Source organism: Microtus oregoni, unplaced genomic scaffold, assembly GCF_018167655.1.
Source record: "Microtus oregoni isolate MIOR12 unplaced genomic scaffold, Mior012 000002F_ref0000024, whole genome shotgun sequence".
Lineage (NCBI taxonomy): Eukaryota > Metazoa > Chordata > Mammalia > Rodentia > Cricetidae > Microtus > Microtus oregoni.
Window position 1 is genome coordinate 77348103 of NW_024543061.1, and position 19524 is coordinate 77367626.

General features: G+C 40.7%; 1 protein-coding gene across 1 annotated transcript in view; it reads right to left on the reverse strand.

The window, feature by feature from the left end:
* The window catches only part of Slc15a5 (solute carrier family 15 member 5), a 110434-nt gene that overhangs the window by 69053 nt on the left and 21857 nt on the right, over nt 1-19524 (reverse strand). The window contains exons 3-4 of the mRNA XM_041678731.1: nt 19058-19227; nt 2274-2497 (exon numbers count right to left, since the gene is read on the reverse strand). Of these exons, the coding sequence (XP_041534665.1) occupies nt 2274-2497; nt 19058-19227 (394 nt within the window). The remainder of the gene's footprint in view (nt 1-2273; nt 2498-19057; nt 19228-19524) is intronic.

Sequence of the window (19524 nt, forward strand, 5' to 3'; positions counted from 1 at the left end):
AAAATGTGCTGTATTTACAACAAAATACAAAATATAGAACCTCTCCCAGAAAAGGCTCAAGCTGAGTGGAGAGAAATAAAAGTTGCTGTTCTCCCATTAAGACAAGGCATCAGGAATTTGTGGTCTTGGCACAGAGGGTTTCCGGCTAGCTACGGACTGCTTAGTAGCTCAGCACTCAGCATTATTTCTCAGGTTTGGTGCCTTTTTAACAAGGACTGCATAAGTGGGGAAGGCTTCTGCGTTGTGTTGTTTTGAGGCCTGCTACTGTTTGTACAGCGGGGAGGACTCTCCCATTCTGTATGGCTCCTGTGCACTGTTTGGTCCAGGGGTTAACAAGCTTTCCTGGAAGGGGTCAGGTGATGATGATGATCCGCACAGGGGTTCTTTGGCAACTTTTCAGTTCTGCCACCTTTGGACATGAGCAGCCGCAGATATAACAAACCAATGGGCCTGGCAGTGTTCTAATAAAACTTTATTAGTAGGCGGCAACATTTAACTTCCATGTAATTTTTAAGCACCACCAACTACTCTTTTGTTTTTCCCCAATGGTGTAAAATATTGAAGCCATGCTAACTTTCACTATATACAAAAATGAAAAGGAGCACCAAGAGATGGCTCCAAGGATAGAGGCACTTGCCACAGAGACATGGGGATCTGGGTTCAATCGCCAGAACCCATATAAATGTGGGAGAAAAAAATCAACTTCTGCTGTCCTCTGACATCTGTGTGAGCACCAAGCCATGTATGCATCCCCTCCCACACCATGCACTTAGGCACATGTAATAATGACAAAAATTATAAAAACAGGCCATGGACTGTGGTTAGCTGGGTGTATTGTTTACTGTTCTATTGCTGGGATAAAACTGTCAACCAAAAGCTACTTCAGAAAGAGAGGGTGTGTTTTAACTCGGTGCTCTAGAGAGCCTGTGAACAGTGGGGAAGAGTCTGGGCACGGTAGCAGGAGCAGACCACACTGCCTGACCACACTTTTACCTACACACGGGAAACAAAGGAAAACCAGAAACTGTATCGAGGCTACAAACTCTCAAAATTCGCCCCCAGCGATGTAATTCCTCCAGCAAGGCTCTGCCTCCTCAAATGCTGTCACCTAGTGGGGGCCAAAATTTCAAACACATGAGCCTATGGGAGGCTTTTCACATTTAAATCCTCACCTGAGGTCTACAGGAGCAGGCATGGACTGTTCTGAGAGTCACTGCCTCTTCCACCTCCTCCTCCTCCTTCACCGCTGTTAACTGACAGACTGCCTCTTCACCATCAAATCACTTAACTTTACAGATCTCTTCTTTAGCAAATGGAGCTGGAGTTAGGCAAACTTTTCCCTGTGTAATGTTCTGTGATTGATGCATACAACTCAGGTGTTAGCTTTCTAAGCTCTACATTGGAGTTGGAGTGGCCATCAAGAAAGTTCTGAGTTTGTTCCATGACTTTCATAATTGTCTCCTTCTGCTCTATTTATGATTTAATCTTTGATTATAGCTGCATGAATTTGTTTAAATTCACATTTAATCTACAAAATACACCTTGGGCTTAGCATTTTCTCTTTGATTTGCTCCCAGCATAAGGACTGATTCCCTGAAGGCTAATATGCGAGTGGGAAGGGCATCGTTTACTCATAACTAAGAGTTAGTGAAGGCGGGGTTGCTTTCTAAAGGTTTAATAGGTTCAGGGAGAGGCTCAAATCTTTGGTTAAAGGGAGTTTGGGAATTGCCTCTGGGTCTTGAGATTCTAAAGACTATGCACTCTGAGATACTGTCTGCTCCTTTCACATGACACAGACAGTCCTACGAGATGATTCCACCCAGGGTCTCCTCAATAGTTTCAGCTTGACTGCCCTGAGCTCTTAAAACCAGGGACCGCACTGTTCAGAAGGTAGGACAAAGGCTTAGAATGTGTTTGAAAGTGCCTGCTCAGGTGTTGTGGTTTGTATGTGGAATGTCTCCCCTTGGTCTGCAGATGGTGGTGCTGTTTGGGAAGGTTGTTGGAACTTCAGGAGGTGGAGCATGGGAGGAGGGTTCATGCTTTCCTAGAGCCAGCCTCACTTTCTGTCTGCAGACTGTGACCTATATAATGCTGTTGGTCCTTCCATTCTGCGACAGACCCTACCCCCTCAAACTGAACCCAGATAAATCTTGCCTCCTGTAAGTGAGTTTTGTCAGCTATTTCGTCACAGCCATGAGAAAAGTGACTAACTCAGGCTGAAAACACACGAAGTCCCTTTGTTGTCTTCCGTGTGTGTCGACTGTCCTCCTTACCTGCATGAGGCACATTCTGTATACGAGCTGGGAACCGACGAGCGGCCAAAGGGTGGAGAAGACAAGTTCTGTGTCTTCCCCCTGGAGTTCTCTGTGGCATCTGTCGTGTATTTGCATGGCACGGTCTGACCGACTTGTTCTATCTCGTCCAAGGTGGCAGTGTGGCAGGCAACATTTTTTCAGGGCCATAACAACCACGCCAGAGACAGTCAGGAGGGAGTAACCTGCAAAGCATTGGAGACAGCATGTGTTAGCCCAGAGATGGCTCCTTAGACCTCTCAGACACAAATAGAGACCTGACATTCCTGAGGACAAAAGGTGGTAAAAGTGGCATAGAAGGGCTTTACTCCTGAGGAGTTGGGTTCAAAGGCACCGCTGGCAGAATAGCTTCCTGATGACCAGCCCAGGGTGCAGCGTGACAGACGATGTAAAAAATGAAAAAGGTAAGATCAATGGGGACACATTAGAAAAGAAGTGACAACATACAACGGCAGAGTAGAGAATTTCAGAGTCTCTAAGAAGTCTCTAACTTCACTCATTAATGAATAAGAGAACCTGGGAATTTTTTTACATCTTTTACTCTGGAACCAGGACTATTCTGTAAAATATAAATAGCCTTCATTTTACTTGGCAGGTAGCTGTTGGTTCTTTTATTTTGACACAGAGATGAAGGCAAATGTATTCTTTTCTTTGCCTTTACCCTTGAATTTCAGATGTAACATTAAATGTTGAACTCTTTAAATGCCTTTATGAATGTTGACAATGTTACTGAAAACATTAGTTTTCTATTAGTTGACTTTCCCAGGATTTCCCTCTATGTTGATATGCAGGATGCCTTAGCATCAGAAATGTCACATTGCCTCAGTTGTTAGCAGTTGCCTCGTCCCAGTCATTTGAACTTCACCCTAGCTTCTTTTTATGTTTTTTAGATTGTACAGAAAATTTGTCTCTCTTAGGAGTTTCTGCTACCCCGACCAGGAAAATACCCACACTGTGTAGTCTGTGTCATGTTGACTGTGACTTTTTTTTCTCCATAGTACTGACTTTCACCAGACAAATCCTTCCACAAATTATAGAGACTGAATTTTGGTTACAGGAAAAATGGTACAATCCACGCAAAAACATCTGAGTTTCTCTCAGTAGGTCAGCCAGAGGCACTCAAAAGACAATTTGGGTCGTCTTACTGTCTCCAAATTTCCCATAAGAAAGTCCTACATAAGATGAATGCTAGGCAGATTCATTTAGATGCCACACACTATTGGCTGTTCTATTTAAATAAGGAATACCTATGAACATCTCTTTTTATGGCTATGAAGTTGGCTATATTGATTCCATCTGATCTTTTCCATAAGACCTGTAATAGGCTGATTATGTCAGCCTTTGATTAATTGAGGAACTGGGGGCCTGGTAATTGAATATGCACCCTTTCACCTCAAGTCACTGAATCAAATCCAGCCCAAATTGGTAGTGACCATGAATGATTATACTTGTGACTCTCTGGTGGCCTCTGTGAAGTATCTTTAGGTCACATGGAAGAGCGTCATGATAATTGCTGACAGGAGAGCCACTCAGATCCATGGGCTTTGTCACCTCTTCCTGACCACTGTTTCCAAGCACAGAGGAAGGCTGAGGATTGGCCCAAGGAGACAGAAACATGTAGGTGTTGCCAGACTCGTGTCCCTTAGAGAAGAAGTAATAAGGAAAGGGCTTCATGGTTGCAGCATGAACGGCTCCATCATTGTCAGAGCATAGCCTGCTCTATCATGAGGTGTTCCGAGCCATTTCAGTGAGCTCACTTCAGGTTTAAGTAAAATGAAAGTTGGGTGTGTGATGATGGAGTCTGGAGTTGAATGTGGGCAGGCCTGGGCTAATGACAACCTTGACATTTCTTAGAGCTTTGCTTGTGTTGCTGGGTGTGCGAGGATGAAGCCTAGATGTTGAAAGTAGGTAGGCCTGAGCTAAAGGACTTAACTTTGACATTTTATTGTAGTTTTGCTTGCATTGCTTTTCAGCTCACACTCTGTTTGCTTGTGCTAGCTAGTTTGATGTCAACCAACACCAACTAGAGGCATCTGGGAAGAGGGAATCTCAATTGACACAATGTCCTCACCAGACTGGCCTGTGGAGCATTTTCTTGTTTGATGACTGATGTGGGAGTGTCCAGTTCTCTGTGGGCGGTATCGCTGCTGGGCTTATGGCCCTGAGTGCCTTAAAAAGCTACTAGGAACAATCTAGTAAGCAGCATTCCTCCATGGTCTCTGCTCCATTCCTGCTTTCAGGTTCCTGCCCTGAACTCTTTTAGTGATGGAGCGTTATGAGTACACGTAAGCTGAAACCCTTTTCCTCCAATTTGCTTTTGGTCATGGTGTTTTTGTTACAGAAATAGGAACTGTAACTAAAACACTGATCAATTCTTGAAAAAAATACAGTGCTATGTAGACATCAGGGTTATGATGATTCATTTTGATCCAAATGACTCCAGGTTTTCAGACAGTCTTCATCATTAAATGGTAATTATTTGTAGAAGGCAAGTCATTAGTCTTTTTTCTTTTCTCCTAAAGACATTTTCTTTACTTTTCTCCCAAGTTTAAAAATTCAAGGTCTTGTATTAAATATGTGTTTTAAATGGACCATAACTTTATTATAAACCAGGCATACTTTGTTGTGTGATAAAAATTGAATTTACTTCTAATAGATGCTAAAAAGATTTCTGAAATCTTCTTAAACAATTCAATATTGCTGTCATATTATTTATAAAGAAAGATAGCTGAGATTGGTGCTTTACTGAACTTTGTTAACATATAGTTATCCCCCTGGCTATGGGAAGTAGACAAGATTGCTGGGCAAAAAACTGGAATCTTGGGGGTGGGGCGGGATGGGGGTAAGGGGAGAGGGGGAGAGAAAAGTGAGAAGGGGAGGATGGGGGGAACTTAGGGAAACGGGATGATTGGGTTATAGGAGGGTTGGATAGGGGAGCAGGGAAGCAAATATCTTAGTTAAGGGAGCCACCTTAGGGTTGGCAAGTCTCGAACCTAGAGTGGCTCCCAGGTGCCCCGGGCAATGTCCCCAGTTAGTTTCTTGGGCAGCTGGGGATAGGGAACCTGACATGACCCTATAGCCATACTGATGAATATCTTGCATATCACCATAGAACCTTCATCTGGCGATGGATGGAAACAGAGACATAAACCCACACTGGAGCACCAGACTGAGCTCCCAAGGTCCCAATGAGGAGCAGAAGGAGGGAGAACATGAGCAAGGAAGTCAGGACCACGAGGGGTGCACCCACCCACTGAGACAGTGGGACTGATCTATTGGGAGCTCACCAAGGCCAGCTGGGCTGGGACTGAAAAAGCAAGGGATAAAACCGGACTCTCTGAACATGGCGGACAATGAGGGCTGATGAGAAGCCAAGGATAATGGCACGGGGTTTTGATCCTACTTCATGTTCTGGCTTTCTGGGAGCCTAACCAGTTTGGATGTTCACCTTCCTAGACCTGAATGGAGGGGGGAGGACCTTGGATTTTCCATAGGGCAGGGAACCCTGACTGTTCTTCTGACTGGAGAGGGAGGAGGAGAAAAGTGGGGGGAGAGGGAGAGGGGCAGGAGGAGGGGGAGGGAAATGGGAGGCTGGGAGGAGGCAGAATTTTTTTTCTTTTCAATAAAAAAATCAGTGTTGGGGATGGAGAGATGTCTCTGTGTTTGTTAGTACTTATCATTCTTCCAGAGGACCCAGGTTAGGGCCCCAGTACCCACAGGTGGCTCAGAACTGTCTGTAACTCCAGCTCCAGGGATCTGATGACCTCTTCTGGCCTCATGGGCACACACCCCACGCTTACAGAAATATAGACAAAACTAAAAATAATCTTTTAAAAAACAAATCAGTGAGGAAGACTCTCCCAGATGTCTGCCATCCCTGCACTTGGAAGGTGGAAGCAGGAACTTTATTAGAGCCTGTCTTATAAAACAAAGAAAATTCTCAAGTAAGATTGCCAAAATGTGTGTGAAATACACTAAAAATTAAATATAAGAAAGTTATAAAATGATATGCCCTGGCAGCTTGTTTGATCTATTAGTTATCAGATGTAACTTCCACAAGCATTTCTACACATATCTTCCACTGTATTTTTTTTTATTTTATAGTAGTGATGATTCTCAGGCCAGCAGCACTGCTCTGTGGACTAGGTTGTAATAGTACTTTGGAAAATAAATTCAGTGAAAGAAAATTGAATCTGATACAATGAGACAAAACGAATAAACTCAAAGAGGCTGTAAACCAGGGAATGAATGAGCGACGGTAATTTCTAAAATTCCTGCTGCCACAGAAAGCACCCAATGCATCTCCATGAAGTGAGGATAAGATCATTCATTCAGTCTCCATATTTACTGTAAACCAGGGGCTCTCTTTGTAGTGAGCCCGACAGGATCACCATTACAAGATGGCGCCAACATCCTGTCTTGTTGGAAATAAACAACTCCATATTTGGCTATGCCTTTGAGAGCTGTGTGTCCCCCGCTTCCCGCATGCGCGGTGGATGAGGATTCTTGAGCCTATCCCGATGCGGTCTGGTGTCAGCTGTTGGTGGCAGCCAATCACAGGGCGACCCGTGTGCCAATTCCCTATTTAAGCAGCTGCCTCAGTGCCCTTCGCCCCTTCGCTTCATGCTCTCCCTGCCCTTCCCTTCCTGCCCCTCGTTTCCTGCCCCTTTTGTTTCATGCTCCCCATCAATCAAGGGTACTCCAGTAAAGTGTGATCTGAGTGGAATCCTGATGTGGTGGTTGTTCTTTCTCGCCAGTCGAGAGGTCCTCCACATCTCTTTGTCTTTGGTATGATGGCAGCGAGCAAGGCTCACAAACCCGCAAGTCTTCTTGGTGCTCCCAGAGACATTGTGAGTAGGAAGCTCCTTACATGACTATGGTGGCAATGCAATGGGATGATATGATAGAAACCTACTAGGGATGACATGAACTGAGGACTGAGGACTAGGAGTAAGCAGCATCACGTGGAGGAAACAGGCCATTAGAGGCGAGCTGGGACATTGTGAGCAGCAGTCGAGGCTCTGAGGGGAGAGGAACTAATGAGAAGAATATGATGAAAGATAAAGTCCAATGCTTGTTAGAGGCCAGATGACACAGATTGTGGGAGGGATGTATAGTCCACCCTCCGAAGGGTTAGAAACCACTATGAGGTTGTAAATGAGAGAGAGATAGTGTATAATTCACATTTTAAAAAGCCACTCTGGAACCTTAGAACACTGCTGTAGGAATTTCTACCACCAGTAGCCTTTAAGTTTCCTGCCCGCTTGACCATGGCCTCTTACACTATATATGCCAATGTAAAGCATGCGACCTGTCTCTCTCTCTTCTGACCGTGGCATTTGCTTGCTGTTCCCTGTTTGAGCAGAGCATTGAGATCTGTGAGTCTACCCCTAAATAAATAACCCTTTATTATATTCGATTCTGAACTAGTGTGGGATTTCTTTTTAGAGTCCTTCTTCAGAACACTCAGCCCTAAATGGGATGTCTCCATCAAATCCCTCTCCCTAGAGCTCAGGGAACCCATTGGAAGGGGAGGTGAAAAGAGCAGCGTACTAGACAGAGAGAATGGGGATGGAGGACGCTAGGAGTACAAGGTCCTCTGAATGAACATAAGCAAAGCTCATATTTCACAGAGATTATGGCAGCATGCAAGGGCCTACATAGGTCTGCACTAGCTCCTCTGTGTGTATACTATGACTTCTAGCTTAGTGTTTTTGTGGGATTCCTGAGTGTGCTATGAATGAGTAGGTCTCTGATTCTTTCGTTATCTATCTATCTATCTATCATCTATCTATCTATCTATCTATCTATCTATCTATCTATCTTTTTGTCTTGTCTGACTTTGATATGATAGTTTTTGTTTTATCTTATTATATTATATTTTATTATATATATTTTAAATGAATTAACTTTAAAAAAAGCTTCCCTGGGGCCTGGTTTGTAACTCAGTCATAGAAGGCTCACCTAACATGTATGAGGATTTGAGCTTGCTTCTTAGAACTGAAAAAATAAATGGTAAAAGAAAAAGGAACCCTTGAAGCTGATAACTGATAGATTTCTGGGAATGAGATAGGAAAGCAGAAATCAGATAGGAGATAGTGGTGATGTGGACAGGACAGGAGTGGGAGCGAAGAGACGGAAGAAGGGAGAAGAATGGACTATGTTTTCAGCAATCAGTAGAATCTTCTGATGTCTGATGGTAAGGAAATAGGAGAGACGAGTAGAGTGGAAGATGGCTGCATTTCCCCTTGAACAGTGGGATGTTGGTGACGTATCATGAAGGTTACAAGAACTTAGTGTGAGCTGGTGATCATGGTAGGGCACACCTTTAATTTCAACACTTGCAAGGCAATGGCAGGCAGATCTCTGTGAGTTCACAGGCACTCTGGTTTACATTGTGAGTTCCAGGCCAACCAGGACCGTGTAGTAAGATGAGAGAGAAAGAAAGAGACAGAAGCAGAGGCAGAGAGAGACAGAGACAGAGAGATAGAGGAAGAGATAGGGAGGGAGGGAGAAAGGGAGAGATAGAGGGAGGGATAGAGGGAGGGAGAGAGAGAGTTTGCAGTTGGATGAACTAGGAGTTGGGTTGGGGTCACATTTGAAACACCACTCGATCACTAAGTCTAGAAGTCAAATAAAAAGTGATGTACTTTTCAAGACTGGACAAAATGTGGATGTGGAGCTGAGAGGCCTGTGGTTACCACTAAAGGCTGGGGCTTGGGGATACTGGAAGAGGAAGGCATGGATAGAAAAGAGGCATGGTTCCTGAAAGAAACCTGGGCCTCAGTTGTCATCAGGCTATCTAAGCCTTGGAAGGGGCAGAAGGACTGAAGAGGAGAACCAAAGGCAAGATGTGCTGTAGGTGAAAGAGGGAAGGAGCTCAGCATGAGGGAACCCTAGCTGGTTGGCAGAGCAGTCTCAAAAAGTCAGTCTGAAAAAGGAGCTGGCAGATAATGTGTCTGCTGGGGCAAGGGAACTGCCCCCATCATTGTAGTTTGCACTGTTGAAATAACCTACATATGCATGCTGTGCCACTTCTATGGATTAACCCATTAGGCTTAATAGAAAGCTCATATCTGTTGTCCAAATAACGGTGAGTGTCATGGACACTCAGCATATAAGAAAATTCCATTGTCATTGTAGTTCTTAGATTGTTTTTGTGTGCCCAGGGTAGAAAAGGGAAGTAAGGAAAAAGAAAAGAAAAGAAAACAAAACAAACAAAAAATCCCATAAACAAACAAAAAAGTTAACAATTAAAAAAAAAAACCTCTGTCTGGAATGAAGAATCAGTCAAGATGTGAAGCTCTGGCTTAAATGCCCAGGACACACACAATGGTTGTGCATATTATAAGATGAAACAGTTGAGCCATTTTAAATATTTTATTGCAAAACTCAAGGATGACACCTATTGCTACTTAAAAAAAACTTTTAGGAAGCCATTTTCCTCTTTGTACCTTTAAGTCCTTGGCTCTTATGTTCTGCTCCTCTGACCTTGATCTAATCATGAATATCTATGGTACTTAATTATAATAAAAAAAACCCGCCTACATTGCACTCTGCATGGTAGAGGCATATTTTTTCTCCTTTGGTCACCTGCCAGTTCTCAAAATTATAGCAGTGGGAAGAAATGCAAATGAAGGGCCTGCTTGACAGCTAAGCATAATGGGAGGCACGGTCCACATCTGAAAAGTTACCTTAATATAAAAGGTAGCATGGAGAAAAACCATTTCTTTAAGGTCACCTATGGCTTTGAATTATAGCTTTGAGAGATTTCCAATTTAGTCATCAGAGAGGAAGAAGCCAAAATAAGGATTATATCCTTTGCTGGAGAAAGATGGAGCTTTACCTCACAACCATCGGGCGATCCAGCAAAGCAGAAACCACAAACAAAACCATCAAAGGAAAAAAGAAAGCATCCATTCCCACATAGCCGTCGTATAAAGAGACTTTCGTGGATAAGTTACTGAGCTGTATTCTCTAGGCTAATTGTAGCCTTGCAACATATGAAATTGTTTTCTTAGTAATAAGCAGAGAAAGAGAATCATCTTACCATGTGATAAAATGCACAACTTGTGGACTCCACTAGCTAGGCGAGAATTGCAGTTGCCTGTGTGGATGACTTGAAGGAGTGTATTTTTTTACTCAGATAAACTTATTTTCAAATAGGAGGTAGAGAAGTAAATGGACACGTGTTGACTCGCTCTTTGGAAAATGTGAAAATACAGTGTTGGATATGTGTGTGCTCATTTGCTATGCTTTTCTTGTTTGTGTGTCTGCGACAGAGTAGCATCCTCCAACCAAGAGTTTGAAATCTTGGGATTGCAAACATGTCCCATGTTAGTGCTCTTCCCCCTCCATCTCTCATAGTGCTTGAGGATTGAAGCCAGAGCCTTTATATTTTAGGCAATTAGACATGCCATTGAGATAGCACCTGTCCCATGTATGTGCATACCCACTAAAACAAAAAATATTTAGTAGTTACACAATCTAGAAAATGCCAAGATAGTTCCCAAATCACCCCCCCCCATTTTATATTGCTCTTCTTTGTTTGGTGTTTGGGATCAACAGAACATCTTTTTGAATATGGACACCACTTATTGGCTACCAGGAGGGCATATACCATGATGGGAAGGCCCACAGAGTCTAGAGCTCTGAGACTCCAGGGCTCTGACATCACTTCTTTTAACTTCTGTGAGGTTTTAATCAAAAGAAAGTCATCTCATCCTTTAGAGATTTGCCTTGCATTCTGGTGAATAACAAACCCTGAGCCTTTTCCATATCGAGGGTATGAGACACAGGAGTCTCCAATTCTGGCCCCGAAAAGACAGTTTGAACAAGTTGGTAAGAACACTGGAAATGGTAAACTTAGGGTTTGCCAGGAGCAGAGATGCAGTGCACAGAGCCTAGTATACAAAGCAGTGATGTTGCCTTTCCTGCCTGCCTCACAGGCACATGGCAGAAATAAAGCAACCTGCCGAGTGGTGCTGGGGAGTGACACTGGAGAATGATGCCAATGGACTAAGGTGAGTGATGTTGGGGAGTGACACTGGAGAATGTGACAGTGATGGATGGGGTGACACTGTTGAGTGACATTCGTAAATAGAACACTTCATGATGTTTCTTATGCTGGTGACTATGCATCTGAACAGGATAGGCAGGAACAGGTCAGAAAGAAGGTAGCGTTAAGCAAGACAAACAGAAAGCCTGATAAAGGGAACAATGGAAATTGCCACAATTCAAGATGCGATGAAGATGACTTATACAACCAAGGTCAAGGACAGGGAATTTTTAGTAAGGGAGAATGGAATAACTTGATAGTAATATAGACAGAAGATGTGTTTATTCCTAAAATCTATCTGAATATCACTTCCAATAGTTCAAAGTCAAAAAACACAATATTAAAACCAAAAGAAAGCATTTTACTAAACCAAAGTTTAAAAAAATCCAACTTATTCTACCATATCTCAGAATCTACAAGAAACAAAAGAGAGGGTAGATACATTTGATTATAAAATTAAACCTATCTACAAAGCTAGTTCCAGGACTGTTAGGGCTATCGAATAGAGAAAAACAGTCTCAAAAAACCAAAACCAATCAATCAAACAAACAAAAATCCCCAAACAAAACAAAACAAAATTTACCACCCCCAAAATAGAAATAACATGAATAGAAAATAATACATGAACCGTGATTAAAATGCATACTATATATTAGAAACAATATGTAGATTTTTATCATAGTGAATTTTTGTCATGGGTGAATACATATACTAGGGATTGAAATCTTAATATTGATGAGGGGGGCCTACAAGACTACCCTCTCTTAAACAAACAGTTAGAAAAGAAATAAAAGAATGTAAAAAAAAAGGTTTTGTGACAAATGGTAACAAATAGAACACTGAGGATAAAGTTTATGGCCACTGGAAAGGAAGAAATCTCTCATAACCTAAGCTGGCACTTCAAGACTCTAAAGAAATAAGAGCAAAGTAAACCTAATGTCAGATAAAGGAAAGAAGTAGAGACAATAAAAGAGAAACATGATAGAAAACAAAACAAAGCCCAAGGAAACCAAGTTTTGCTCCTGTAAATGCCAGAAACATAGACAAATCTTTCTGCATCATGAAGGGGTGGGAGTGAAAATAGTCACAGCCAAAACTGGAAGTGAAAGACACAGTAAAATCGTACTAAAGTTGTTGTCACAAAAGTAAGAGAGAGAATGCTGTAAGCAACAGAGTGACAGCAAAATATATAACCGAGAGGAAGTGGCTCAAGTTCTTAGAAACACATGACATCATTGAGCTAAGTCGTAGAGAAGAAACATGAAACATCTTGTAACCACTGAGGATTCTGAGGCCAAATCAGAAATCAGAAATCTCAGTAAGGAAAAGCCCAAGATGAGGGGGGGGGGAGACCTGTTCTACCAAGCACTTGAAGAATTAACAACAGATTAATGTCAATCTTTACAAACTTGATAGAGAAATTTAAGATGAGACAGAATGTCAAAATGCTCTGTGAGATGCTGAGTTAGCCTGATACCAAAATCATATGAAGGTGCGGTAAGAAAACAGAACTAAAAATTAAAGTAATCCCTGTTAAATGTAAATGCAAAAATCCTAAGAAAAATACCAGGAAGCCAAACTTAAGAACATACTAAGAGTACTGTATACCACAACAAGGGGAATTCATATCTATAATGCAAGGATGGCTCAATGTCTAAAAATAATATACATTGACTTCAAAGATAAAGGGTAAAAATGTATTGCGGGAATTCATCTAACAAATAACCTCTTGGATATAGGCCTATAATGGTGTGGTCTGAGGTACTATAAGTACAGACAGAAAGCATGCTTGCCCCTTTTTGCTCTCTCTTAGTTGGGGGTCAGAGTTTGGGTCACAGCTTCCTGCATCCACAGAGGATAGTGGTTCTCTACCCTTATTGTGAGTTTTTCCCCCAAATCAATACACACTTGTTTGGTATGGGAGGTCCTTCTGTCTCTGTGTTGCTTTTATTGGTTAATGAATAAAGAACTGCTTTGAGCCTATGATGGCAGGGAAGAACAGCACTAGATGAGAAAAGCTAGGCTGTATGCTGGGAGAAAAAGAGCAGCAGAATCACTCTTATGACCTTTGTTGGTGTTTGCACACATGTGCATATGCACTCACAGTGGTAAAACATATATAAACATTGAAAATAAACAAGAAAGCAAATTAACGGTAAAAACCTGATTGTGAACTTGGATCCTCATAATGATTGCTCTTAAAGAAAGTTAAGAAGGCAGTATCAGTGTGAGTATATGCATTAAAATGCTAACTCAAGTCAAAGAGATTCTATCAACACTGTGTGCGTTTGTGTGTTGGTGTATAGAACATAGGACAATGTCCTTAAACTTATAAGGGATCTCAAGTTCCCTTGAATAGTCAAAATAGTTGGATAATTGAAAACAAATTTGAATGCCTGGTATTCTCTGATTTCAAAGCACATTACACAAAGCTGGGCATGATGACACATGTCTTTAATTCCAGCACTTGGGAGGCAGAGGCAGGTAGAGCTCTGTGAGTTGGATGCCACCCTGCTCTACAAAGTGAGTTCCAGGATAGTCAGGTCTATTAGTCAGCAAAACCCCAAAACACAAATGAATAAGACCAAAACCAATCAAACAAACAAAAAAATAAAGAAAAACAAAGAAAGAAAGAAAGAAAAGAAGAAAGAAAAAAAGAAAGAAAGAAAGAAAAGAAAATGTGTAGCTCTAATACAAAGGCAGAAATATAAGTTCCTGGAACCAAATAAAGAACCCAGATGTATGCCACTAAACAATCCTAACAGAGTACCTATATTCCACAGAAGGAAAGTGAGATAAGGAAAATGAATATCCATATACAAAAAAATGAGGATGAATATTTACCTCATACTATAGGCAAGACATTAACCTAAAATAGATTAAAGACCTAAAACCATCAAACTCTCAAAGAAAACAAGAAAAAAGTCTTTGTGATCTTGTACTTTTGGAAATGAAATCTAAATCACACACACACACACACACACACACACACACAGAGAGAGAGAGAGAGAGAGAGAGAGAGAGAGAGAGAGAGAGAGTTAGGCTAATGGTTAAAAACTTCATGTCAAAGAAAACAGTATGAATTGGGCAAAAAGGCAAAGTGTTAAATGGAAGAAACTGACTGTAATTTACACATCCAGTATAAGGTCAACATTTGGGCTATAACAGACTTCTATAAGTTGATAATAACTAGGTGCAAATGTCCCAGTTTTAAAAATGGACAGAAGACCTGAATAGATAATTTATCAAACAGTACATAAAAGTGACTGGCTGATAAACACTGATAAGATTGTGTCATTCATCATTTGGGAAATGCCAATCAAAATCACGAAGAAACATCACTTCACTTCCATCAACATGACTACAATTAAAAGTAAAAGAAGAATATTAGTGCTGATAAAATCTGGAGATATGTGAGTTATTTTTGAGTACTGAGGATGGGAGCAAAGGAGATGAAGGTGTTGAGGAAAGCAACAAGAAGCACCCCCAGACATTAAAAGAGGACGAGATCAACTTCAGGTCATGTGATTCAGGAGGGGGGGCTCTGAAGGTGTTTGCATGTATGTAATAGCAGTGTTTGCATTAGGTAAGAAGTGTATTCTGTGAGCTGTCCAATAATAGATGAGTGTATAAAAAGTGTGTTCTGTGTTGAGCCACATGCTCATAATCCAAGCATTTGGGTGATGAAGGATCAGTAGTTCAAGAGCATCCTTGAGTACATAGTGAGTTCTAAGCCTGTGTCATCTGTCTAAAATAACCAACAATGATATGTTAGGTACACTGGACTATTGCGCAGATGATATGTTAGGTACATTGGAGTATTGTGCAGATGTAATTAATACAGTTTCTGTGTGATTATTTTGGGTCTGAGAAACTGGGAAATGAGCAAGAAGGCTATGCCTGCAAAATGACACTTAATGTTGACAATGTACATCTACATAGGCCTAAAAAGTTTAAAAAAAGAAGAGTGCTTTTAGAACCACAAAAATGGGAGCCAAGCATAGCTACTTGGTAGCCACAAGTTTTTTTTTTTCTGAATGAGCTATTTGCTGGCACCATGGCTCCTTTAAGAGAAGTCTTCCTGACTCAGCAGTCACAAGGAAGGCTACATGGCTTATTTAGGAGCCGGCTTCCTGGTTTATCCGTGCAAACAGAGCTCTGACTCTTTCAGAAGGTCTGGCTACAGAGCATTTGGATGGGGTTTGTGAGCAGAGTGCTACAACTTGCTTAATGGCAACATAAACCCTCCTGAAAATGGGACTGTGAGCATGACTTGCATAGCTGACACTGAACAGATCTCAACCAAGTTGGATTGGGTGAAACCAAAAGGCAAAGCAGCCTTAGTCCTAGCCATGCTGCTTGGCATTTTAAGAAGCAGTCCTGGTCAGAAAAGGATTATAGATAGGCAAAAAAGACAGATTTAGATAAAAAAGATCTCTAAATGGGTAACAATGTTGGATAAATGTACATAGGCTTGGGATAAAGAAAAAAGAGTACAGATAGTTATAAAAGAGTACAGTCATAGGTTGAAGGAGTAAAGAAAAATAAGCCATGTAAAAATGGGATATACACAGACAGTCTGGATTATGTATATTATTGTGTTTTCTTTGAATTTTTTCACTACAGAGAGATATTTGATTCTGGGGGCTGCAAACCAGCATATATATTTTAAAGGTATTTTGACTTCAAAATTTGGGTCTAAGGATATGTTGCTTCGTAAAAAAAAGGTTCTGCTTTTTCTTCCACAAAAGATGAGAACCTGTGGATTCCTTCCAGACTAATGTGGTTTGATGGACCAAGACCCCCAAAAAGGTTGCCGTGAACATCTAAAATTATTTTGCCCAACAAAAAGCAGGAAGAATTTCAGAGATATCTATGCCCAAATTCCTAAATACTGTTTATGAATGTTTAAATTTACATTTAAAGGGGGATATTTATGGATCTTGGTTTATTGATACAAATTTAAGGTCAGTTTTGTTATGCATATATTTCTACTCTTGATTAAGGTATTGTATTTGTGCTGCTCATTTAAAAATATAATGAATAATTAGAAATACAGATGAAAAGATAGTCATCTATAATACTCAAGCTTGTACTCATGTAAGTTAGGTTTTCTAGATGTACAGAGATATATTCTAGATGGATAGTTATTCTTCAAACCTTTCAAAGACTGACAGAATATGGCATTTAAATTTTTTTAAAAAATTAGGACTTTCATGACAGTGAGACACATCTGGTCCTGGAGCACCTATCTACTTCAAGAGGATGATGGGCATCAAAGAGGCTCCTTATGGAGTTGGTTAGCCATTTGGGCAAGAAAATGCTCTTGCCTGGACTGCTTGATGGTATACTGTATAAACTGAACATGCAAAACCCACAGAAACCTGCCTGATAAAGTTGCCTAAAGAAGGTGAAATAGTCCTTTGGGGTTCCTTTTTCATGAAAGAGTCTGCCAGATATTCTGAAGGACATAGAAGAAAGTGACTGACAAACTGCCAATGTAGACAGAGCTGTCTTTGAAATTTATTTCTTCATGGAAATGTCTGCCAGATACTATGGGCCTGTAGGCTAAAGATGGATGCTGCAACATTACAGAACTTTGGGTGACTGTCCAGGTAGTGAGATGTCTCTGTTAATTCTAGAGTTTTATAAGTTGCCTGTTAACTTAGGTAATATTATATCCTACTGGGGTCTTTGGTGGAGTTGAAGAATAGATAGTTATAATTATAGTTTTTCTTAGTTATGATTAAAGATAAAGTAGATATAAATATTATAACTATAATTTTTGCCTGATAACTGTTTTGTTGTATGTAATCTTGCTATGTTAAAGTTAAAACTTTCCTTTTTATTTAGACAGAAAATGGGAGGTGATGTGGGAGTCCCCTCTGTTAGTTAAGAAGCTGCTTTGGGCCTATCACAGTGCAGTATAGGCAAGGCAGGAATTCCAAACAGATAGAGGAGGTAAGAGTAAGTGGAGTCAAAGAGATGCCATGTATCTGCTGGAGGAGAAAGAGGCCCATGTGCTGATACTGGTAAACCACAAGCCTTGTGGTAAAGTATAAAATAATAAAAATGGGTTGATTTAAGATGTAAGGGACAGCTATAATTATGCCTAAGTGATTAACCAAACAATATTGCAATTAATATAGTTTCTGTGTGATTATACTGAATCTGAGCAGTTTGGAAAGAGACAAGCAGCCTCTGCCTACAAAGACATTGTACTTCTTAATTGAAGAATCTGATTAATAGAGGGAAGGCAGGAAAACTGGTTCATGGGTGCTGCCTTACAGTTAGATACAGTCTGGAAGTACTGGTGTGCGAGTGTAAAGCAGGGTGACTACAGATAACAGCAGTATTCTGTGTGTTTTATTTATGTTTTTGTTGTTGTTGTGACAAGGTTTCATGTACCTCAGTCTGGCCTCAGATATGCTTATGTGGTTGAAGTGAGCCTGGCCTCAAACCCTTGATTCTGCTTATACCTTCCAAATGACAAAATTGCAAGTATGTACCACTAGTCCAGTTAAAGTCCATGTATTTAAAGTTTAAAAAAGGTAGAAAAATATTTTGAGTGTTTTATCATAATGAAATGATACATGTTTAGCATAATTTAAACATTACAGACAATATATATGTATCTATATTAAAACATCACATGATACCTCAACAATATGCTTGTTTTATGTTTTTAGGTATTTATTAAAAGTAAATTTAGAAGCTGAGAGATGGTTTAGTGAATAAGAGCACTTGCTTCTTTTGTAGAGACTCAGAGTTCCATCCCCAGCCTCCATAAGGTGGTTCACAACTGCCTGTAACTCTAGCTCCAAGGCGATCTGATATCTGATGCCCTCTTCTGGTCTCTTAGAGCAACTGCACTTAGATGCTGCCATTAAAAAATTAAGTATATACATATAATTTTAAAAATTACATGTATCAAAATATGAAATTATATATATATATATTTAAAGATATTTTAAAATAAATTAATTTAGGATTCAGGCATAGTGACACATGCCTGTAGTTCTAGATCTCAGGAGATGGATGCATGAATATCCTTAGTTTAAAACCAGTGTAGAATACATGGAGAGTTCAAGGCCAAACTGCTGTACATACTGAGATCTTGTCACAGAAAACCAAACAAATTTAAATTAAGATGGAGCAATTCACTTTATCTCTACCATCACCTGTCTCTACTAGTGAACAATGATGACACCGAGAACAGGTTTGGTTTTTTAAAAGTAGTTAACATAAGCATTCACACAGTGTATAATGTGTATTATGTATGTAATACTGTGCATGAGTATTATGCATGTAAATGTTTGTGGGTGACATAGATAAATGAGATTCTAGAACAATTGTGCTTTGTGACTGCCAGAGAGGGACAGAGAAACTGAATGTCAGAGCTTGAGCTGGTTTTGCATGGGGGTGATGGTGGGGGGTAAAGGCAGAGACATGGGACATCCTCTGGCTGTGGAAACCTGCAGTTCTATGAGTTCAAAAATGTCATAGTCAGTTTGTTTTTCTTTTTCTTTTTTTTTGTTTGTTTGTTTTTGTTTTTTGAGACAGGGTTTCTCTGTGGTTTTTGGAGCCTGTCCTGGAACTATCTCTTGTAGACCAGGTTTCATAGTCAGTTTAAGGAGGAGGTAAGAAACCCCGACCCTCTTGCCACCAAACCTAAGGTGTGACTTACGTTTCTCTGGTTGATGGATCAGGTCACAGTGCCTCATGTACAGAGCTACCAGGGCCATGAACACAGACAGAGAAGGAAGCAGAACCACAATGGCCCCAGCCCCAGAGTGCTGGATGCATGCAATTCCCAGAAAGACAACCGCTGCATTCAGGTTCGTAAACCAGGAGGCCCTGGGTACATAGAGAGAGAAAGAGAAATAAGAAAATTCCCAGTGGTTATTTTATGTAAGTCTCACGTTGTGGGTGCTGTGTTTCATATATGGAGTGCGAACAGGTGCCAGGTACCCAATCCAGACTACACAATAGCGTTTTGTCGTAGTTTCATAAGGGTTGGAACATTGCTACCCTGTGTCCATTTTCTGCTTAGAATAGGTGCGGTGAGAGTGGATTCTTTTTTTTTTTTTAACCTTAACATATGTTTCTGTTAGGAGCCTTCTGTAATTAGGATCAGGCTAGGTGTGTTTTTAT